At 34.8% G+C, this 22,933-nt stretch overlaps 1 protein-coding gene across 1 annotated transcript; it reads right to left on the bottom strand.

Moving 5' to 3' along the window:
• Window positions 1–489: 489 nt before the first annotated feature.
• On the bottom strand, window positions 490–19,002 carry UTS2B (urotensin 2B). The gene is made up of 5 exons (XM_023260863.2): window positions 18,610–19,002; window positions 14,021–14,119; window positions 12,833–12,870; window positions 11,469–11,562; window positions 490–886 (listed from the first exon to the last, which is right to left on the bottom strand). Exons 1-5 carry the CDS (start codon window positions 18,710–18,712, stop codon window positions 861–863), a joined length of 360 nt encoding a protein of 119 aa, XP_023116631.1. The 5' UTR covers window positions 18,713–19,002; the 3' UTR covers window positions 490–860.
• Window positions 19,003–22,933: the final 3,931 nt, after the last annotated feature.

The raw sequence follows: 22,933 nt of genomic DNA, 5'->3' as shown, positions 1-22,933 counted from the left end.
TAGTTAGCACAATCATAAGAAAGAGAAAGGACAATGATGCATATTTTTTCCATAAGTTGATACAATTAAATTTATTTTAATTTCCAAGATGATTTTTAAAATACTTTTTTAAAAAAATTTTTAATGTTTATTTAATTTTGAGAGAGAGACACAGAGCGTGAGAGGGGAGAGGCAGAGAGAGAGAAAGGCAAAAAACCTGAAGCAGATTCCAGGCTCTGAGTTATCAGCACAGAGCCCAATGTGGGGCTTGAACTCAGGAACCCTGAAATCATAACCTCAACTGAAGTTGGATGTTTAACTGACTAAGCCACCCAGGCACCCTTAAAATATTTTATTTTTTTATCTTAATGTTTATTTATTTTTGAGATAGCACGAGCGGGGTAGGGGTAGAGAGAGAGGGAGACAGAGGATCTGAAGCAGGCTCCATGCTGACAGTCCTGACAGCAGTGAGCCCCATACAGAGCTAGAACTCACGAACCGTGAGTGAGATCATGACCTGAGCCGAAGTCAGAGGCTCAACCGACTGAGCCACCTGGGTGCCCCGCTTTTTAAAATATTTTAATTGATAGCTCAAAATTAGAGTCATCACGAGACAAAATTACATGTAGAAAATGAATCTACGGAAAGCATACAATAGATACAGCACTGTAAATTTTAGCACTACAAGGCCATTTGATAACCCATGCCATGCAAAAGTGCAACTGATTTGTCATCATTCACAACTTAAACCTTAAGCATACAGTATGCAGAATAAACGCCATCCTTTCTTTATGCTCAAATAGCTAGAATCTTTAAGTAGTGGTGAGTAGATGTGTATCTTTTTCTAATGTTCTTATCTTTTTGTATCCAGAGAAAAACCTTCAGACACAGTATTTCCAAAAGCAGGCTAAAAAAGAAAGCAAAACAAATTCTTTATTAGGAGGATATTTGATGAAATATTACATTTGAATAAAATAGTTTATGTGTGCCAGTATGAGAGAGTTTTGTGAAAGGAATGTTCAATATGGAGTTCTTAGCCTCATGTGCATCTATAAATTAATTAAAATTAATGGGTGATGGGCCTTAAGGAGGGCATTTGTTGAGATGAGCACTGGCTGTTATATGTTAGTGATAAATCACTAAATTCTACTCCTGAAACCATTATTACACTATGTTAACTAACTTGGACTTAAATAAAATTAGAAAACCAAAACAAAAAACAAAACAGAAAAGAAAAGAAAAGAAAATTCAGCTTCTTCATCCCACTAGCCACATTTCTAGTGCTCAGTAATGAGTTGTATCTAGTGACTACCATAATGGGTAATGCATTAGAGAACGCTCACATCATCACAGAAAGTTCTATTGGACAGCACTGTTCTACATTATAATGTATATAATACTATAAAGAGAATACAGTAGGTCATCCTATTAGATATACCCCTTTGTTTTATATTTGGGGTAACTGAAATCCCAAAGAGGAAGTAACATAAGCAAAAAGTATGATAAATATGTTTCTATTTGCTGGGGGGAAATGAAGGAAGAGAGTTTAAGGCTCACTTTGAAAACCATCAAATGTTATTTAAGTAATTTAATTATCACATCGAGTCTTCATATGCTTCAGAAAAATCAAACCAATTCTATCAGTTTTTTAATCTTCAAATGCACAAATGAGTCCTTTTAAATGTTCTGTAGGCTGTTCCCAATCAATCATCAGGCTTGTAGTAGCTTCATAGAACACATTATAAATTTCTCTAATTTCCTTCCATCTAAGTGGTTTCTAAAATTATGACCCCAAGAAGATGGACCTTTGATTCTCTATTGATTAATGGGAGCACAATGAAAAATGTTTAAAAAAAAAACTCAGTACTGTTAAAATATTCTTTGAAATAAATGCTAAGTATATCTACTCTCCACGTTTCCCTCCCTCTCTTCTCACTGTGTAAACTGTAATCCTCAAGCTCATTACCACCTACACACACAGTGTTATGATAGCACTGAGTCTACTTTTCATTTCTACAAGAGTCACATCCTCCTTTAAACGAAACTACATTCAAATCCTATGAAAGAAGTTTATTTTCCATTCCCATCTTCTTTTTATAGTGTGCTTCAGAAAGTTATCATCACTGCCCTTTCCAGCCCTTCAGATATCACTGAATATCTCAGTCTTCCAGGAAATAAATCTACATATATCCAAAAATTACATCACATGAGTGGCTCGATGAAGTATGCAATGGAGCATAGTTGGAAAATTTTGGACCTGAATTAAAGGAAGTGTCATAAAAGATATTCCCCGTAGAGCAGCCAAACTCCTTAGTGTTTATCCATCATTTACCATCTAGGTGAAGAAAAACTCTAGCTGGTATTCTGGTGTTTCTTGATCTCTGTCAGGTTCACTCTTGTAATCCCTGGTTTTAGGAGATTATTATGTGCTAGGCAGCTATATATTTATTTTTCATCTCCCAACCCCAGGTTTCTTCAAATGTGCTGCTTCTATCCTACTTCAGTTTATGCACCCACAAAGCTCAAGTTATTAGGAGTGCAACTAAGTGAATAGATTGGAGTGAAAGCTAAGGAGAGTTTTTTTCTTCTCTTTTTTTTATTTGATAAATTTCACAGTACAGTTTTTAAATTTAAGGTGTATAATGTGTTACTTTGATAAATTTATATATTGTAAATATGATTGCCACTGAAGTAGTATTTGTCATATTACATCATTATAGTGCAATATTATCGTCCACACTCATTACACTGTGTATTAGATTTCTGTGGTTTATTTCTACACGGTAGAAGTTTATATACTTAAACACCATCAACCTTAACCAATCCCTTTCCCTCTATAATCTCCTGGTTGCCACTATTTTACTTGCTACTTTCTTCCACAGGTTTGACTTTAGATTCTACATATGAGTGATATCATACAACACCTGTCTTTCTTTGACTTATTTGCTTAGCAAAATGTGCTCAGTGTTCACCCATGTCATTATAAATGGCAGGATATCTTCCTTTCTCGTGGCTGAATAATATTCCATTGTGTATATGTACCCCATTTTCTTTTTTATCCACTCATCTGTTGTAATACACCCAGAAGTTGAATTGCTGGATCATGCGGTAAATCTGTTTTTAATTTTTTGAGGAATTTCCATATTGTTTGCCATAGTGGTTGCACTAATTTACATTCCTACCAACAGTGTATGAGTTCCCTTTCACCACATCCTCACCAGCACTTGCTGTCTCTTGTCATCTTAATGATAGCCATTCTAACAAGTGTAAGATGATATTTCATTGTGGTTTTGATTTGCCTTTTCCTGCTAATTAGTGAAGCTGAGCATCTTTTGTGTGCCCATTGGCTATTTTGATGTCCTCTTTGAGAAAAAAAATATATTTAGTTCTTCTGCCCATGTTTTAAGTCAGATACTCTTGGGGGTTTTGTTGTTATTAAGTGCTATCTTTTATGGGTTTTTTTTTGATATTAACCTCTTGTCCAACATTTGCTTTGCAAAAATTTTATTCCATTTTGTTAGTTGTTTCTTTTGCTGTGAAGAATTTTTTAAATTTGATGTGGTCCCACTTGTTAATTTTTGCTTTTGTTGCTTGTGCTTTTGGTGTCATGTCCGAAGAGTCATTACCAAGACCAGTATTGATAAGCTACTACCCTATATTTTCTTGTAGGTGTTTTATGTTATCTGGTCTAATATGTAAGTCTTTCATCCATTTCAAGTGAATTTCTGTTTGTGGTGTGACATAAAGGTCCAATTTCATGTATTCAATTCTGCATGTATTCTTCCAGTTTTCCCAGCATCATTTGTTGAAGAGACTATCCTTTCCCTGCCGGGTGTTCTTGGCCCTGTGTTGAATATTAGTTGACTCTATATGCCAGCATTTAATCCTGGGTTTTCTGTTTTATTGGTCTATATGTCTATTTTTGTGCCAGTACTATACTGTTTTTACTACTATGGTTTTGAAATCTAGTTTAAAATAAGGTGTTGTTCTTTTATCCTCAAGATATCTTTGGTTATTTGGGGTCTTTTGTGGTACCATATAAATTTTAAGATTATTTCTTTTATTTATGTGAAACATAAATTTGTGTGGTTTCTTTGAAATAGTGTTTTCTGTGTAATAGTATTTTGACATTGCACTGAATCTGTAGATAGCTATGCAGAATACAGCCGTTTAACAATACTTATTGTTCCAATCCATAAACACACATTTCTTTTCATATGTGTCTTCTTTTTGATTTTTTTCAGAAAAGACTTATAGTTTTCATTGTGCAGATTTTCCACTTCCTTGGTTAAATTTATTCCTAAGTAAATGAGTAAAAGACCTGAGTAAACATTTCTCCAAAGACATACAAGTGGCCAACAGACACATGAAAGGATGCTAAATATCACAAATCATCAGATAAATGCAAATCAAACCACAATGAGCTATCACACCATACCTGTAAGAATGGCTATTAAATAAATAAATAAATAAATAAATAAAGCAAGCAAGCAAGCAAGAATGGGCAAAGATGTGAAGAAAAGGAAACTCGCATGCATTTTGGGTGGGAAGGCAAAATGGTGCAGCCACTATGGAAAACAGTACAGAGGTTCCTCAAAAATTAAATACAAAACTACCAAATAATACAGCAGTTCTACTTCTGGATATTTAGCTGCAGAAAATGAAAGCTGTAATTTGAAAAGATACATATGTCCCTATGTTCATTGCAGCATTATCTACAATAGCCAAGATATAAAAACAACCTAAGTGTCCATCATTAGATGAATGGATAAAGAAGATTGATTATACACACACACACACACACACGCACACACATGCACACACACAATGGAATATCCATTTAAAAATTAAATTTTGCCATTTGTGACAACATGGATAGACGCAGAGGGTATTATGCTAAATAAAATAAGACGAAGACTATATGTAGTCTTTCACTTATATGTAGAATCTAAAAAATAAATGAACAAACAAAACAGAAACAGACTCTTAGATACAGAGAATAATCTGGCAGTTGCCAGAGGAGAGGGTGTAAAATAGGGGAAGGGGATTAAAAGGTACAGGCTTCCAGATATAAAATAAATCAGACATGGGAATTCAGTGTACAGCATAGGGAATATAGTTAATAATATTGAAAAACTTTATATGGTAATAGATGGTGGCTAGATTTATCCTAGTGATCACTTTCTTTTTTTTTTTTTTAACATTTATTTATTTTTGAGACAGAGAGACAGAGCATGAACAGGGGAGGGGTAGAGAGAGAGGGAGACACAGAATCTGAAACAGGCTCCAGGCTCTGAGCTGTCAGCACAGAGCCCGACGCGGGGCTTGAACTCACGGACCATGAGATCAGGACCTGAGCCAAAGTCGGACGCTTAACCGACTGAGCCACCCAGGCGCCCCTTGGTGATCACTTTCTATTGTGTCACTATGCTGTATACCTGAAACTAACATAATATTTTACATCAAATACAATTCAATAAAAAAATTATTCCTAAGTATTTTATTATTTTTTATGCTATTGTGATGGGATAGTTTTTTCTTCTTATGCTTCATCATTAGTATAAAGGAATGCCACTGATTTCTGTAATCTGATTTTTTAATCTGCCACCTACTGAAATCACCAACTAATTTCAACAGTTTTTTACTAACTCTTTGAGATTCTGTATATATAAGATTATATCATCAGCAAAAAGTGAGTTTTACATCTTCCTTCCTTATTTGGATGCCTTTTATTTCTTTGTCTTTCCTAATTGCATAGCTAGGAATTCTAGCACTATATTTAATAGAAGTGATGTTCCCAATCTCAGAGAAATCTCTTTCAATTTTTCTCCATTGAATATGATATTACCTGTGGGCTTGTTATATATGGCCTTTATTGGGTTGAAGTATGTTCTTTCTATACCCAATCTGTTAAGGATTTTTATAAATGGAAAGATGTTGTATTTTATCATATTTTATCACAAATTCTGAATGAAGTTAGCAGGTGTCTATCAACTATAAAATAAATTATTAAAGCAAACTATATATTTCCCAGTAAGCATAAGTTACTATTGCATTAGCTGGATCTCTAGGTCCACTTTACTTTCATGTAATGTTATTCATACTTTTGCAATAGAACCACACTTTAAATATAATGTGGGTTGTTTTTGTCACCTAACCTGGGCATCTAATTCATATGTTTTACTTTGTTCCTACTACATACAAATATGTTTTAATATCTACTTGCATAAATACAAATAAAAAGTTTCTTTGACACTCCCCCAAAATGTTCTAGCTAATACCCCAATTTTTCTACCCTTTAAAACAAAATTTTTCAAAAGTGATGTGTATTGTCAGTGTTTCCTGACAAATGATAAAAATATTGTTTTATCATTTTCTCCTTCAACAGAAGTCCACCAAACAATTCTTGGCCAAGCCATTAATAATCTTTCTATTGCTGCTCAGAAGGAAAGTTGGAGTTATCCAACTTCAAATATAGTTTCACTACTTCTTCCTGGAAGGAGTGGGGCATTCTTTGTCACTTCCTTCCTTGGTAGCTGCTCCTACCCAGCCTCCTTTGCTGATTCTCTCATCTGCCCCATCTCTAACCTTGGAATCACTTAGGCTTCAGGCCTGGCTGTCCTCTCTTTAATATCTAGAGTCATTCCTTAGATGGTTTCATCACAATGCCAAGCAATATTGATATGTTGATAACTGTCAAATGAATAACTCCAATACGAGCTGTTTCCCTAAACCTCAAATTTATATATTCAATGGTCTACTCAGATCACTACAGGAAGTCCCCCCTTATCTGTGTGGGATGTGTTCCAAGACCATCAGTGGATGCCTGAAACTGCAGATAGTTCTGAATGCTATAAATACATGTTTTTCCTATACATACATACTGATGATAAAGTTTACTTTATAAATTAGGCACAGAAAGAAATTAACAACAATAAATAATAAACTAGAACAATTATAACCATATACTACAATACAAGTTATGTGAATGTGGCTTCTTCACAATGTCTTATTATACTATAATCACCCTTCTTATGATGATGATGTAAGATGATAAAATGCCTATATGAGGACATGAAATGAGGTGAATGATGTAGGCTCTGTGATGTAGCATGAAGGTACTATTGACTTTCTCATGGTATGTCAGAAGGAAGATCATTTGCTTCTGGACTATGGTTGACCACAAGTAACTGAAACCCAAAAATGTACATTAGAAGGCCTGCTATACTGGGATGATATTGCTACGCATAGCATAAGCCCAAAACATCTGTGGTAGGGATGTGACTGTCCAAATATTCCTTGTGCTTTTTTTACATTTCCAAGGTGCTTCCCCGACCCCAGTACGTTAGGTTAAGATCATGAGTCTAATTTTGGCAGATAAGAATGTGTTTACCTCCATTTCTTTCCTGTCCCACTACGGGGACACATAGTGTGGATACAGAGTAAAGTGACCAACATACACAAGGCTTCATGTAAATAAAAAATAAATATTAAAGCAAGTTACATCACTGAGATAGTAAGGTTTCTTTGCTAGTGTAGTTTGCCTAATTCATCCCCAAATGCAATGTGACAGCAAATACAAAGGGAATAAAGAGTTCAGAAATACAAGCTCTCAAAATGTTGAAAGGGTTAACTTCCTCTAGATCCAAAACACTATAAAATGAGATTTAAAATTACTCCAAGTGACAGAGGCTCCATAAATAACAATTTGAATAAAGAAGTCAGAGCGAGTGCTTAGTCTTTAAGACATGTTCCAGATACTTGCTTTTTTTTTATTTTAATGTTTATTTATTTTTGAGAGAGAGAAAGACAGACCAGGAGTGGGCGAAGGCAGAGAGAAAGGGAGACACAGAATCCGAAGCAGCCTCTAGGCTCTGAGCTGTCAGCACAGAGCCTGCACGAGGCTTGAACCCACGAACCATGAGATCATGACCTGAGCCCAAGTCGGATGCTTAACTGACTGAGCCACCCAGGTGCCCATGTTCCACATACTTTCAAGAAAACTGCTACTAAATTGGGGGTGAGAAGGCAGAATAATTAAAATTGTTTCTTCAAAAGCATTTGCATGTAGCAAGCAGATGAGAAGCTTTCTAAATTTTTGAAAGGACATCATAAACCCTAAAATAAAAATATCTTTGATATTTTAAGACAAAATAAACCTCAGACCTCCAACTTTGCAAGAGTGGGATGAGACCCAAGAAAACTGTACCATCCCAGAGAAGAGAATATTCCCCAAGGAACACATAAGATGTATCCAGGGATGAAAATGAAAAAGCAAAAATCTCAGACAGTGTAGCCACCAGAAATGTTACAATAGGCAAATGACTCCTCCTAGATACTAAAGGCTCCAATCAAGACACCTTTTTCCATCCCCAGGGTAGGAGACCTTTATAATATTTGCCCAGTCGGGTTTCAGAATTCCTGGAGGGTAGCATTCTGTGTATCTCTTGTTTGTTTCCTTTATGGATGGATTTCTGATTGTGGTTATCCTGTCCCTGTTACTCTGCCAATTATTGGAATTGTCCTTTTAGCCAACAGGTCTGTGAATGAAGAGGAAGAAGCCACACTGTATCTAATGAAGACTAGTAAGTATCTCCTGGAAAGCCTGTTCTTTGTTCTGGGTTCAGTCAGTGAAAGAGATCTGGGATTGTCTCTAATGGGAATGGGATAAGTATAGTCTATGTGGTTAAGGAGAGATGAAAGGACTGACTGTAGTAGAGGCAGTGGTCCCCAGGTATTATATGTACTTCCTAAAATTTATCAGCCTATCTTGCCAGTATTTTGGTGGCAGCCCACATGACTAATTCTAGCCAGTGGACTTCAGAAGTGACACTTCTCACTGAACCAAGTTCTGAACTGAGGCAGTTTAGACCTGGGATGTGTCCTCTATTCCTTTCCTATGTCTTGGCAATATTAGACGCAGTCAAGCTATAACAACCTTTCAAATGATATAGTCAGAAAATCAAAGAGGGTTATACTACATATATTGGACTTTATTATATGATAGTCCTCTGAGATTTGGATTAAAACTGGTAACACATCATAGCCTAAGCTACGCTAATTATGAGAAGGCCCAACAAATCTCTATTTCAACCCTCTACACTACCAAACTTTCTCCTCTTCCAGCTATCTCTGGTTCAATAAGTAGAATTTGCCCTCTTTTTCCTAGTTGCTTGGAACAAAATCTTTGGAGTCACTCGACACCTTCCGTCATTTTTTAATACAACCTACGTGTAATCCTACAAGAAATTTTGTTGGCTTCTTTGTTGAAAATATAGCCAAAGAATAAGACCCCTCCTTATCAATTCACTATTGCCAAACCGAATCCAAGCTGCTACCACTAAATTATTTTTATTAAAGTTTTCTCTGCTTCTACCTTTGCCCATCTTTTGCAGTGTGTTCTCCACAAAGCATCAAGAGTGGTTGTACTAAAAATTATCTCGTATCACTCTTGAGCTCAAACTTTCCAGTGATGTCCCACATGATACCTAGTAAAAGCCAAAGTCCTTAAAACTCCGGAAGGTTCTACTACCATCTCCTTCAGGTTCACTGGTTGAGTCACTTAGCAGGGGGGTTATTTTCAGCATATAATTTAATCCCTCTGAGATGTAATTTCCTCATCTATAAAATAGGCATAGTAATAGCTACCTGATGTTTATGAAGAGAATAAAATAATAATTATAGCATTGATCAAAACCATAAAAAACAAGTTAAGTTTACATAGTACTTACTATTTGCTAGGCATTATTCTAAATTCCTTTCATATATTACTCATCAAGTCCTCCCAGCAATCTCATAAAGATACTTAGGATTATAATTTGCATTTGGGGGCAAAGAAAATAAGGCACAGGAAGTTAGATAATTGCACAAGTTCAAGCAGGTAGAAAATGTCAATATTAACTTGAACCCAGGCAGTGTAGCTCTAGTGCTTATGTATTAACCACAATATTTTGAGATACGAAAATATAAAATATAATATGCTAAGTGTTTAAATAATACCAGTGTCTCCTTTCCCCCCTTAGTAGCAATTGTGACATAGGTTTATGTACAAGTTAAAGACAAATCTGGGAAGAGAGACAAGTGTAAATAAAACAAGTTTTAGGAAGGCTCACATCACTCTATGAATGGAAAAACATACACACAAGTTTTTCAAGTATAAGAACTAATTCAGCAAGAAACAAGAATTTCCCAAGAAATATTATAAATAGTAAGAGGGATCCAAAAGACAAATCCTCCTAAAATTAAATGTTATGAATCAAGCCTTGAACCAAACGTTAGAGCAATGACTTTAATAAAGATGTTCTAAAATTCTGGATTAACTTGAAACTTGATTGTTCCCTTTTGTGATTCTCCTATCTCCAATGTTTAAGCAAAACAGCAAAGGTAAGTCACAATTTTAAACAATAAGGGCCTATTTTACTTAAACCTAGAACCTATGACCTTGCGACACACTGCTATAAACACCACAGAACTCAGATACATTCATATGGGAACGTTTTCACTGGAATCTTTTTTAAAAATATGAGCCTCGGAGGTGCCTGGGTGGCTCAGTAGGAGAAGTGTCTGACTTCGGCTTAGGTCATGATCTTATCGTCTGTGAGTTTGAGCCCCATATCAGGCTCTGCACTGCTAGTGCTGAGAATCCAGATTTTATCTCAAGATCATTTCAGCTTTAGTTTTGGTTTGGTTTTCTTTTCTTTCTTGTTTTTTTTTTGTTTTTTTTTTTTTTTCCCAAGTGGAATTTGACTATTTGGGATTCTCACTCTCTCCTCTCTCTCTTCCCCTCCCCCCACTCTTGCTTTCCCTCTCTCAAAATAAATAAACTTAAAAAATAAAATAAAATAAAATAAAATAAAATAGGGGCGCCTGGGTGTCTCAGTTAGTTGAGAACCCAACTTCAGCTCAGGTCATGATCTACATACAGTTCATGGGTTCAAGTTCTGTGTAGGACTCTGTCCTGACAGCTCAGAACCTGGAGCCTGCTTTAGAGTCTGTGTCTCCCTCTCTCTCGGCCCCTTCCCCCACTCTTGTTCTGTCTCTCTCTCTCTCTCTCTCTCTCCCTCTCTCAAAAATAAATAAACATTAAATTTGTTTAAAAAATAAATAAAAAATTGGGGCGCCTGGGTGACGCAGTCGGTTAAGCGTCCGACTTCAGCCAGTTCACGATCTCGCGGTCCGTGAGTTCGAGCCTCGCGTCAGGCTCTGGGCTGATGGCTCAGAGCCTGGAGCCTGTTTCCGATTCTGTGTTTCCCTCTCTCTCTGCCCCTCCCCCGTTCATGCTCTGTCTCTCTCTGTCCCAAAAAAAATAAATAAACGTTGAAAAAAAAAATTAAATAAATAAATAAATAAATAAATAATAAAGATATGAGCCTTGATCTTGAGCACCACCATAGGATTAAGAAATATCAAGTTACTCTCTTTCTTCTTAGTAATAATTGCAAAACTCATCTTTCAGATGTCAATTTTAAAAATTTGAAATGAAAATTTACCTCGCTTATTGGGATGGGAAGAAGATAGACCACCTATAGCATAGGATATCTCTGAATCTTTGGCCTCTGCGAGCTGCTCTTTTAGATTTTCCAGCTGTTAAAAATCAAACATAAAAATTATTCATCTTTAATTAGAATGATGCTATTTTCTGTTGAAGAAGAGAAAGTATTTGAATAAAACAGGGAAAAGAGTAGGAAAAACAGAAGAAAGGGAGAAAGGAGAAACAAGGAATTGAAAAGGAGAAAAAGTAATGAAGAAAGTAAACAAAAAGAAACAGGAAAAGTACAAGGAAACTAGTATTTAGAGACTGACTGAGAAAGGTACATGACTCAACAGGACATGAGGAAAAAACAGGTTTATGGTTAAGGAAGTCCACTCTGGGTGTTAATTAATGGGGAGCCTGGAAACACAGCCTGTGTTCCTGGACTCGATTTCATGTCACCTATAATGAGCAGTGCTTTTCAAGGAGCTCCACAGAGTTATGTAAATGTTTGGATTTCCTGAAATATTTCTCCTTTCCAGCAGGAAGGGAGAAGTATTTTGAGGCCTTAGGGTTTTTACCCAGAATTAAACCCATGTTCATTTTTAGCAAGCTTTCTGATTGTCTACACCCTGAAGATCTAACTCTACCAAAGTAGAGTTCAGCCTGGCTACTGAGAGTGTCCATGTCTGACCCGCCTAGAATGATGGGACACAATTCTCTCTCCCACAGAGCCACATGGTTTGCATAATAATGGATTTGCATGCATGTTTGTGAAAAAGTTTTGAAATCATCGAATCTGGTGATTTTCACATTTTCTTTACAGCATGTCAAGGAGTTGGGGAAAAGGCCGCTAAGGGTCTCCCTCTCGGGAGACTGAGAGCGGGTTCAAAGAGGTGACCCTTCAGGCGCCCAACCAGGTGCTTTAAACAGAACAGCTCCACCTTCGTATGCAACCGAATTAATTGGATATGAGACCGTATCCAATTTATTTGGGAAAAAATATTTCCACTTTTAAAAATAATAATACATTTTGAAAATCACCAATCTAGGTATAGCCTCCTATTTTATAGATGAGGAGATTTAGATCCAGAGAATTTTAATTTGTTTCTGGTCTCATAACAATTGGAGAGCTGGGACGAGAATCCAGATTTTATCTCAAGATCATTTCAGCTTTAGTTTTGTTTTGGTTTTCTTTTCTTTCTTGTTTTTTTTTTTTCCCAAGTGGAATTTGACTATTTTTTTTTCTAATGAATTACTTTACTTTTTCTCTAGCAGGAATAAAAAAAATTTACGGTATCATACCAATAATTTTTCAAACTGTGCCCCAAGATAAATGCCTTCTAATTATTATTAAAATTGAAATGTATTTCACACTCTCACCTGGTTAAGTTCTTCCAATTTGCCAGTCAGTTCTGTATCTGCAAGACACATTCGTTACATGAAAACTTTCATGGCAAATAATAGATTCATCCCGATTCACACATTCAAGATCTTATGTGGAAGGCAAAGGTCTTTTCCATAAGATTTGAGACCACCCACCATCCCTAATATAAGAGCCAAATATTTTCTCAATGCCTGACATATTGAATTGCAACCAGTTATGTCATGAGAAAATACCTGATTTCTTGTAATAAGCACAAAGCTTTCTAAAACAGACCATAGTTCTAACAAGGACTATTATTTAGAAGTAAATTATTCTACTAACATGAGGAAATTTTATGAAACAATAGTAAGTGAAAAAAAGTGGGACACAAACATCTATACAATTCATTCATGAAAGAAATTCCCAGAATATTGATATTAGCTCTCTCTGGGTTTTACAGTTTGAGTATGAATTTTTCTTTTTTATAATTTCATACATTTTCTTCAATGAGAATATCTTATTTCTAATTTTAAAACCCTGTATTTTTAAAGTATTCATTAAGATGTTGTTATAGTCAGTACATTGTCCCATGACTAGATTTTTTTTTTAGAGGATCAGATGTTTTTGGAGAGTGTAACACATTGACATATTCTCACATTTTCTCTTAGGCTAGACTTGCTAAGTTTCTGACAGTATTTGTCATTTCTTGGAGAAAACTCTAATGCATAATTGTAAATTAGATTCTGCTGATCTTCAAAGAAAAAAATGTCAGTCGGTGCGCCTAAATTTCCCAGTGGTCTCTACTCCAATTGTTTCCCACATGGAGAGAATTTCATTGCAAATGTGCTAACTTAACTGCCATTAAAATGCAGTTAATTTGTGAAATTTCTAATGAAAACCTGGGAACAGATTTGAAGCATTTAGTAAAAGAAAATATTAACTGTATGAGTGAGAAGTTGCAGAGATGAGAATATGACTAAAGATAACTATTTTGTAAATAGATGGTTACTGATCCCATTAGGACCCTCTAATTGAAGAAAATAGGATTTTAATATTTTTTAATAATGCCATTGCTTTATCATGAATATGAAATAATAAGACACACTTAAGCTGTCAGTGCAGCATGAAAAGGAGTAGTTATTACTTTACTACAAATTAACATTGAGAAAGAGCAGGTCAGAAGACAGAATAAATTCCTAACTTACCAATGCTAGAAGGTCTTTGGAAATCAAAATTTTTATTCAGTAGAGCCAGCAATAGTTCTTCGTGGTTTGCATCTTCTTTATCTGGAAACAATTCATTTCCTGTAATAATCATCCCAATGTAATGAAGCCTCCATTTTCGATCTGTGTCACCGAGAGCACTTTTAATTAAATACATTTTATAGCTATCAATGCATATACTCACCAAAAAAAGTGCTGTGGACAAAGGTGTGTAACCCAAAAAGAGGGGCTGTTTCAAAAATCATTGAATGTATAGGAGCAAAAAGAGATTATGAGAGAGGGAGAGAGAAGAGGAGAGACAGTATGTCTGAAAGGTGACACCCTAAAATTTACCCGCTAAATTTGGGTAGTAGGTAAATTTGGGTAGTAGAATCGCAGGTAAATTTCTTATTTTTTATCTGTGTTGTTGAAATTTTCTACTGTTGTGTTTAATATGAAAAATATAAAAGTTATTTTTTTAAGTTTATTTATTTATTTTGAGAGAAAGAGGAAGAAAGAGAGGGCAGGGGAGGGGCAGAGAGAGACAGAAAGAGAATCCCAAGCAGGCTCCATGCTGTCAGTGCAGAGCCTGATGGGGGCTTGAACTCACAAACTGTGAGATCATGACCTGAGCTGAGATCACGAGTTGGATCCTTAACCAACTGAGCCACCCAGGTGCCCCAAAAATTTTTTAAAGAAAAAAATAAACAATATTTGATTTTAAGATTCTATGTGCTATGCACATTTAAATATGAGCCATTTTGTGTTCTGGAGATTGCCTTTAAACCATTCAAGGAAATCTTATGGAAAAGGTGATATGAAGTCTCCTTTCTCCATATTGACATCTTTCCATCTTTGCCAATTTACCTCCCAGCCCATTCATTGATCATATGCTCAACTCTTTCAACACCTTAAAAGCAAAATATCACCCAATTTTTTGTAAATATTTTTATTCTGAAGTAGAAATCAGGATAATAACCTTTACTCAAGCTATAAGACATGAAGACTCAACAAGATATCTATCAACAAGTAATGCAATTGAAGTAACAACTAGTATATTACAAACAAAATGAACTTTTGTGATGTGGCTTTTTTCAAGCCAAACTTTTGTCCAGAACTTCTGTGGGATCATGCTCCCCACTTGCTAGCTCCTCATTCTAGCTGACAGCTTGAACAGAAGCTAGATTCATTGAGTCTGAAGTTTAGAAGTGAGAATATTGTGGTTTTAGCTACAGAAATGGCCCGTAATTTAACTATATTATTCTGTTTAATCATCCGTCTTTCTTGTGTCTACAAAATGTTAATTGATTAACTCAAACAATTAAGAGGTTAATAAAATGAATGAGAGAGACTTGATGAGGAAGCAAATGGATGACGTGGGACAGGTGACAGCATCATTTCTACATTGACCAAACATAGTTTATGGATGCTCAACTCTTCAATTTCCTTTACTTCATAAACATAGAAATTATCTGTAACATTTTTTCTACTGATTAATTAAAACATTAATACAGTATCAATGGAAATTTGCTTAACATCAATTATATGAAGACCCTCAGAGATAGTTTAGTTTAAGATGTGACCATGCAATAACGTCATTGTTATTACAGTTGTTCATCAAAATGTTAAATTACAATCTACAATCTTTAAAATATTTTTCTTAGAAAAAGAAATAGGGTACATATTATAGCCAGATGACAATGACTACTTATTTTAGAACTGTGATAAGAGAAACCAATTCATTGCCTTAAACTTAGAGAATGTATAAGACCAGGAGGAGGTAACAAGGAAAGTGTAGAGCTGAAGCTTTTAGGAACTTAATTACTAATCCACTTCTGCATATTTAAGTGGGACATTTTTCACAAAAGAAATTGAATCAATTTGCCTCTCTTTACTACTTTTGTTTCCAGTGGTTACACTTGTATAACTCTCCTCAGAAATTCTTGTCAGTACCTTTAAAGACAACCATGGTTTACAGGAATCCCTGAAGAAAAAGTTTTTTCAAGAAATTTTTTAAAAATATTTTTTATATTTCTAAAGTTAAGATATTGTCTTAGAAATATAATTGAAAATAAGTCTTTTTTCTTTTTTTCATTTTTAGTTTTAAAACAGATACAGCTTTAAAAGAAAACAATTACACATACTTTTAATATGCTTTTGTCTTTGAACTAAAAGTTAGTATGACAAGGGAAATGCTTGAATAAAAAATACCTGAGTGTAGGTGAACCCTTAGCACAAAGGATGACAAAGTTATCCAGACATGACAGAGTGAAGGCTTTTGCAAATACACAGATAATACTGGTTCATTGCTACTTAAGATACTGAATTTTTTTTAATTTTTTTAATATTTATTCATTTTTGAGAGACAGAGAGAGAGCATGAGCAGGGGAACGGCAAAAAGAGAGGGAGACACAGAATCCAAAAATGGCTTCAGACTCAGAGCTGTCAGCACAGAGCCCAATGCGGGGCTGGAACTCATGAACCATGAGATCAAGACCTGACCCAAAGTTGGGTGCTTCAACGACTGAGCCACCCAGGCACCCTTTAAAGATACTGAATCTTAAAGGTTTCATTGTCTCCTCACTTTTCACTCAAATTTGAAGCTTCTCACTATATATAGACAAGAAATTTTACCAGAAAGAAATCTGGAAATCCCCAAAATGATAAAATACAAAACAATTAATAAATTTTCCAGTATTCTTGGTCTTGATATTCACTCTTCATCATTTTGTGGTAGGCAGTTTGCCCCGTGTCAGGTTTATCCATTGAACCATGCATTTCTATAGCTCCAACCAAATGACAGCTGGCAGATTGTGTCATTTGTCTTGGACATTGTCTAACACAGAAAGAGCGGGATGGTAACCCCCAAAAATGCTTATTTGAACAATGTGTTCAAGGACATAAGTCAAACCTTTGGCTGCTTTGAAATACGTGTATATGGAGAGAGACTCACTCAAATCATAGACAATTTAGATCAGAAAATAACCCTACTAGTAACGTAATCTTCTCTGTTTATATACAATAAAATAAATCCAAGGGAGTACCAGAGAGAAAAACCTTTCCAATATGCTGCCAGTGATACATGCATATCACTGTGTGGTATTCTGGGGTCAGAGGTGTTATTTAACTTTAACCTAGCAAAATACTTTAGAGTTTGATTTTTCTGTATTCCACATCCACATGAAATCAGAAGTTACATTTACCACCAACATCCTAATTTTGCAAAGTCCTCAGTGAATGGTCTCATTTTTCCTCATTTACATTGTGTTAAGAACGTTGAAAATACCATCATTTCACAGGAAGAACAAAGGATGCCTATCATGTGCAATGATTTTGATTGGCCAAAGACTAAATGTGAGCTATGGATAAAATCCAGACTCTTTTGATTCCCAACCTTATATCTAGGTCTCTAAGACAACTTATTTTTCATGGGAAAATCCCAATAAATAAATAACAAGGATTTATGCAATTTTATTTTCACTGCCAAAAGAACTGCTCTCTCATTGACTTTTAAAACCACATTGGAAGCAACATGGTCTAGTAAAATTGAATTTGATCCCAAAGGGAGAAACTTGATCCCTCTTCTCAACCAGTTATCATGTAAATAAAATGTATTCTATCCTGTTTTGGTTCCCCTATGTAAGACAAAGTTAAAGGCTCTTTCCTTCCCAACAAGGAGTTCAGTTAGATGATAGATAACCTCAAAATTTCAAGCTGGAAGGAAAATTAGAGAGCACTATTTTAAATTACTATTTTCCAAACATAAAGAAATATATAAAAGTTTCAAGGAGGTTGTTTGCCTAATAAATCAACATTACATTTAGCCCTACTGATTCTCAGATGAAGAGCCATTTCCAGTACAAAATGCGTTGAAAATTTTAAAGAAAGATCAATACAAGTTACAATATTACAAGAGCAAAAATTTATTTTCTCCAACTTTCTCATGGTACAAATTTTAGATGTCATAGATTAAATTATTTCATTTAATGTAAGTACTCTATGTTAGAAATCCAATAAATACAGTCAATGCATAATGTGGATTTAGCATCGTCTTCCTGAAAATACTATGTAGATTTACCCATGCATTATTATTTCCAAATCTCTGCAAACACAAATTTCCATCCTAATGTGTTTTTATCTAAGTCATTCTCCTTTCATTAGTAACTTACTTATAATCTCATAGGTTAAAAATATTATTTTGCTTTCCCCAGATACACTTTAAAATATGCACATATTAAAAAATAAAATAAAATATGCACATATTAGGTAATTGATTGTATTACTACTTACACATTCACTATCTTTGGTCATAGAACAGAAGTGAGAAAAAAGGTGCCCCATGATTAGATAAAAAATTAGGTGTAGTCAAAATAAATTTAGTACAATGTTGGTTAAAATTAATTTACTTGAGAAGAACAGCATCACGGATTACATGTAATTTAAAACAGCAACTTCTGAAAAGATGTTTGATGATTAATAATACTAATGCCTTAACATATTATTTTGATAATGGCAGAGAAATCAAGGCAATGCAAACAGAAAGATAAGGATTATTTACCCATCTGTAGGATTTTAGATTCATGTGTACATACCTTGGGTAAGATATGGCCGTCCATGCACCAATTCGAAAAATATCATTACAGATAACAAAGTTAGGAGTCCAAAGCAAAGAGTGGTTGAAAGGATCTTGTTCATGTTAAAAAATCTTCTTTGTGCTAGCAGAGAAACTGACTATCCAGGTCAAGATGAATACTTCAGTGGCTCTGGAATGCTGCAGAGATCACTTTTAAAAGGTGGCAAGTGTGCTTCAACTACAGATGATCTGGACAAAGAAAAAAACTTATAAAATGTAATGCATTCTGTCAACATGATTCACTACTTGGAGAAGTGACAGGTTTGCTACTCAGTCAATGACAGGAAGAACCCAATCGATATATCTCATACCTGCCCATTTCACTAAAAGCAGGCATTCCTATGCATGCCCACGCACTTCAGACACAGGCACAAGCATAGAGCGAAAATTGGCAATTGAACCTGTTGGTTCAATTTTCATAACAATCAAATGGGAACAATGCCTTTCATTTGACCATATTAGAGCCCCCCTACCCCTCTTCCCCCACCCCACCCCAGGTTTCCCTGATAGCCCATGTTATTTGCAACCATCACTTCATTTTTAACCAACCAAATAGATTTGAGTTAGGAAGAGCTCAAATTGGAAATGAATCATAATGGGAACATTAATGTCTTACTGCACTAAAGAAGGATGGTTTCATTTTGCTGCAACCAGCACTTCTAAAGATTAAAGCTAAATCTAATTAATTCAAAGTTGGCAAATGTCCCGTCAATTACACTCTTTAATACTTGCTTTAATTGTAATGGTTTTCTTTTTAAGTCGAAGTCTTTCAGTACATCCACAATTCCAGTTTTATGGCTCCAAAGATGTGCTAATGACCTCTGGCCTTGACACTTACTTCTGTCAGGAGAACTCTAGATGCATTAGCTCTAAAACTGACTCCGTTCCCTGTGCACAAATGGCAGCATGAGATGATGTGAAAGAAGGGCAATGGCCCATCTTTTCACTAACCCATTGCCTTAATAAATTCCCTAAATAAAGTCTCAACTACTTAGTTTGATATTCAGCCTTGTTTTTCTTTCACAGGCTCATTTCCACTATATGTCTGGGCACTAGTCACAGTAAGTTTTCAATCCCTGAACACACCTGGCACTTCCTCACTTCAGAGTTTGCTGACAAATTTCTATCTACCTGGACTCCTTCATTCCACTGCCATTTTACCTGTTCATTCCTTAAGTATCCGATCAAATGCCACCAGCTCTATTCAGTCTTTTGGGTCTGTCTCTCTCTTTTGCTTTCAGACATAGATTTTGGTTTTTTATTTGTTTTGTTTGTTTTGTTTTGTTTTGTTTTGTTTTGTTTTGTTTTTACCTCCTTTGGACTTTCATAAGACTGCTTAGATATCTATCATCACTCCAAATCCATTCTTCATTTCATTACAGTTACGTGTTTTGTGTCTGCCTCCACTATTAAATTGTGACTACTTTGAGAGCAGTTATGGTCATAGATGTTTCTGTCCTGATTTGCAAATATTGGAGTGATTCAAAGGAAAAATAAGTGAAAACATATTTCATTCGTGAGTAAAGAGCAACTGAAATATATGGAAATTTAAAGGCAAAATTGGATAATGCTTTTAAACTTTATATCTAGGTATAAAGCTAACTGACAGAATACAATACTTGCAGCTCCTTAAGTTTCTGTTCTCTCTTTAGCCTAAAAATTCAAGAACAATGTCTTTGAAACTTGATCCTTAAAGTTTTTCATACCACAGTGTTTCAAAACCTGTCATTCAAATATACCTTGATGCCATTTACCATTATTTATTTACTAGGTTATTTGGATTAGCTTTTTAAGCTCTAATTTAAAAAAAAAGTACATCAGTATAGAAAACGTAAAATCAGTATTACTTAATGGACAAAAAAATATACAACATGATGAAAAATAGTATAATTGCAAGAAATTATTACAGAAAAGAATAAAGAGGCACCTGCGAGGCTCAGTCAGTTAAGCATCCGACTCTTGGTTTCAGTTCAGGTCATGATCTCATGGTTCGTGGGTTCAAGCCCATCAAGCTCTGTGCTGACAGTGTGGAGCCTGCTTGGGATTCTCTGTTTCCTTCTCTCCCTGCCTCTCTCTCTCTCTCTCTCTCTCTCTCTCTCTCTCTTCAAAAATAAATAAATAAATATTTTTTTAAGAAAAGAAAAGAGTAAAAAATATACAATATACTGATAATAAACCTGATCATTCCTATATAATATATTGATAATAAATTTCATAATCCAAAATGAAGACCCGACAATAAATAACAAATGAAATGGCAAGTTAAATATGAGTCAATATTAAAGACATGTTCAGTTCATGGTTCCTTAATTTAAAAAAATGTTTTTAAATGTAAATAAAATTTTTGGATTTTTAAAAATTTTGATGTTAAACAGCAGGTCAAGGAACCCCAATTCCTATGGGGTTTGCCTACTTAAAAGAGGCAAATTAACTGCCTTCTCTGATAAGGTTGGGTACTGATGACTCATATCTAAACAAAATGTTGTGCATTACTTTTGTTCTACAAACATTTGTTTCGGGAAATCCGAGGCAATCTCCTGAATCTTCTATCATATTTTAGCTGATGTTGGCAAAGTGATGAAAAATAAGTGCCTTATCCATGACCCTTCCATCTACTTTGGGGAAAAAGCTCCCAAAGACCAAAATATTTTACTAAATTCTTTTCGTGATTATATATATGTGTGTGGGTATATATATATATATATATATATATGTATATATATATATATATAGTGTATAATCTAATTGTTCAAATAAAAACAAATTTTCACTAGTGATTGTATTAAACAAATAAATGAAGTTAGATTATTTGTTTCTGGAGCTGTTAGTATATACACAACAATAATACATAACAAGGTTATTGTTGCCACTTAGTGAGTAATCACCCCATGACAGGCCCTATTCTAAACGTTTCACATATAGTATCTTATTTAATTCCTATATCAGTCCCTCAAAAATTATAAAGTTGTTTTGATTTTTCACCTTTTACAACAAAGGAAAAGTTATGGAGCCAAAAGGAAACCTAAATCCACTGCAGAGCCCCACTCTTAACCCACATTGTCTCTTGTCCTCAATTAGGAAAACAGAAATGTAAAATGATCGGTTGTTCCAATAAGAGAGATCCCAATTTTAAGGGACACTTACAGCATTTTGCTTCAAATTTTCAAGAGCAATTTTATTTTGATCAATTAGTCTGTATTTCAGTTATAGCTTCTAAATAACATTTCAGTTCTGTCAGTGACGACATTGTCGAATTATATTATAATTTATAGATAACTCTAAGAATCATTTACATCTTAACTATTTCTCATAATGAGTGACAGGAAAAGCACAGATAATCAAGGTCCATATGGTGACTCAAACACATTTGAATAATTACTTTCTGACTCTATTAAACAATTGGGCTTTTTTTCCAGTAAATAAAAAATTTAAGCAATTTTATTTGGACTTCCCTCTGACCCTGTGATTTCTTAGAATTTTTTTAATGGTTTCTTTTTTTTTTAACTTTTATTTATTTTTGAGAAACAGAGAGAGACAGAGCTCAAGCAAGGGAGGGGCAGAGAGTGAGGGAGACACAGAACCTGAAGAAGGCTCCAGGCTCCGAGCTGTCAGCACAGAGACTGACACAGAACTCGAATCCATGAACTGTAGATCATGACCTGAGCCATAGTCATATGCTTAACCGACTATGTCACCCAGGAGCCCCTCTTAGTAGAATTTTTAACACAAAGTTAAATGAGTGGGAAAAAAGCAGCAGACAAAAAGAAGGCAAAAGTAGAGGCTCTGGCTTTCTGGCAAGAGTGTGCATGGATATTTTTTTCATTTAAAAGAGTTCAGAAAGTCTTTATTTTTTCAGAATAAAGTAGAAATGTTTATTCAAATACCTTGGCAACTTTTAAAATTGGGTTGTCTTTTTATTACAATATTGTTATTAACTTATTACCATTATTAATTTATTATTCTTATTATAATAAATTATTTAAGATTATATATTAAGAGTTCTTTATGTTGTGGATGTCAGTCCCTTATCCAATATATAATTTGCAAATATATTTCCTCTTTCTGTGGATTGTTTTTTCACATTCTTGATAATGTCCTTTGAAGCACAGTTTTTATTTGAATAAAGCCCAGTTTGTTTATTTTTTCTGTGTGTATGTGTGTGTGTGTGTGTGTGTGTGCACGTGTGTGTATTTTTAGTATATTTAAGAAAATGTGGCCTAATCCAAAGTCATGAAGACTCATGCCCATGTTTTCTTTTAGAGTTTTATGGTTTTAGCTCTAAA

The sequence above is a fragment of the Felis catus genome, chromosome C2 (genome assembly GCF_018350175.1).
Source record: "Felis catus isolate Fca126 chromosome C2, F.catus_Fca126_mat1.0, whole genome shotgun sequence".
Taxonomy (NCBI): Eukaryota; Metazoa; Chordata; class Mammalia; order Carnivora; family Felidae; genus Felis; species Felis catus.
The sequence above is the reverse complement of the archived record's forward strand: the minus strand, read 5'-3'. Positions and strand labels throughout refer to the sequence as shown.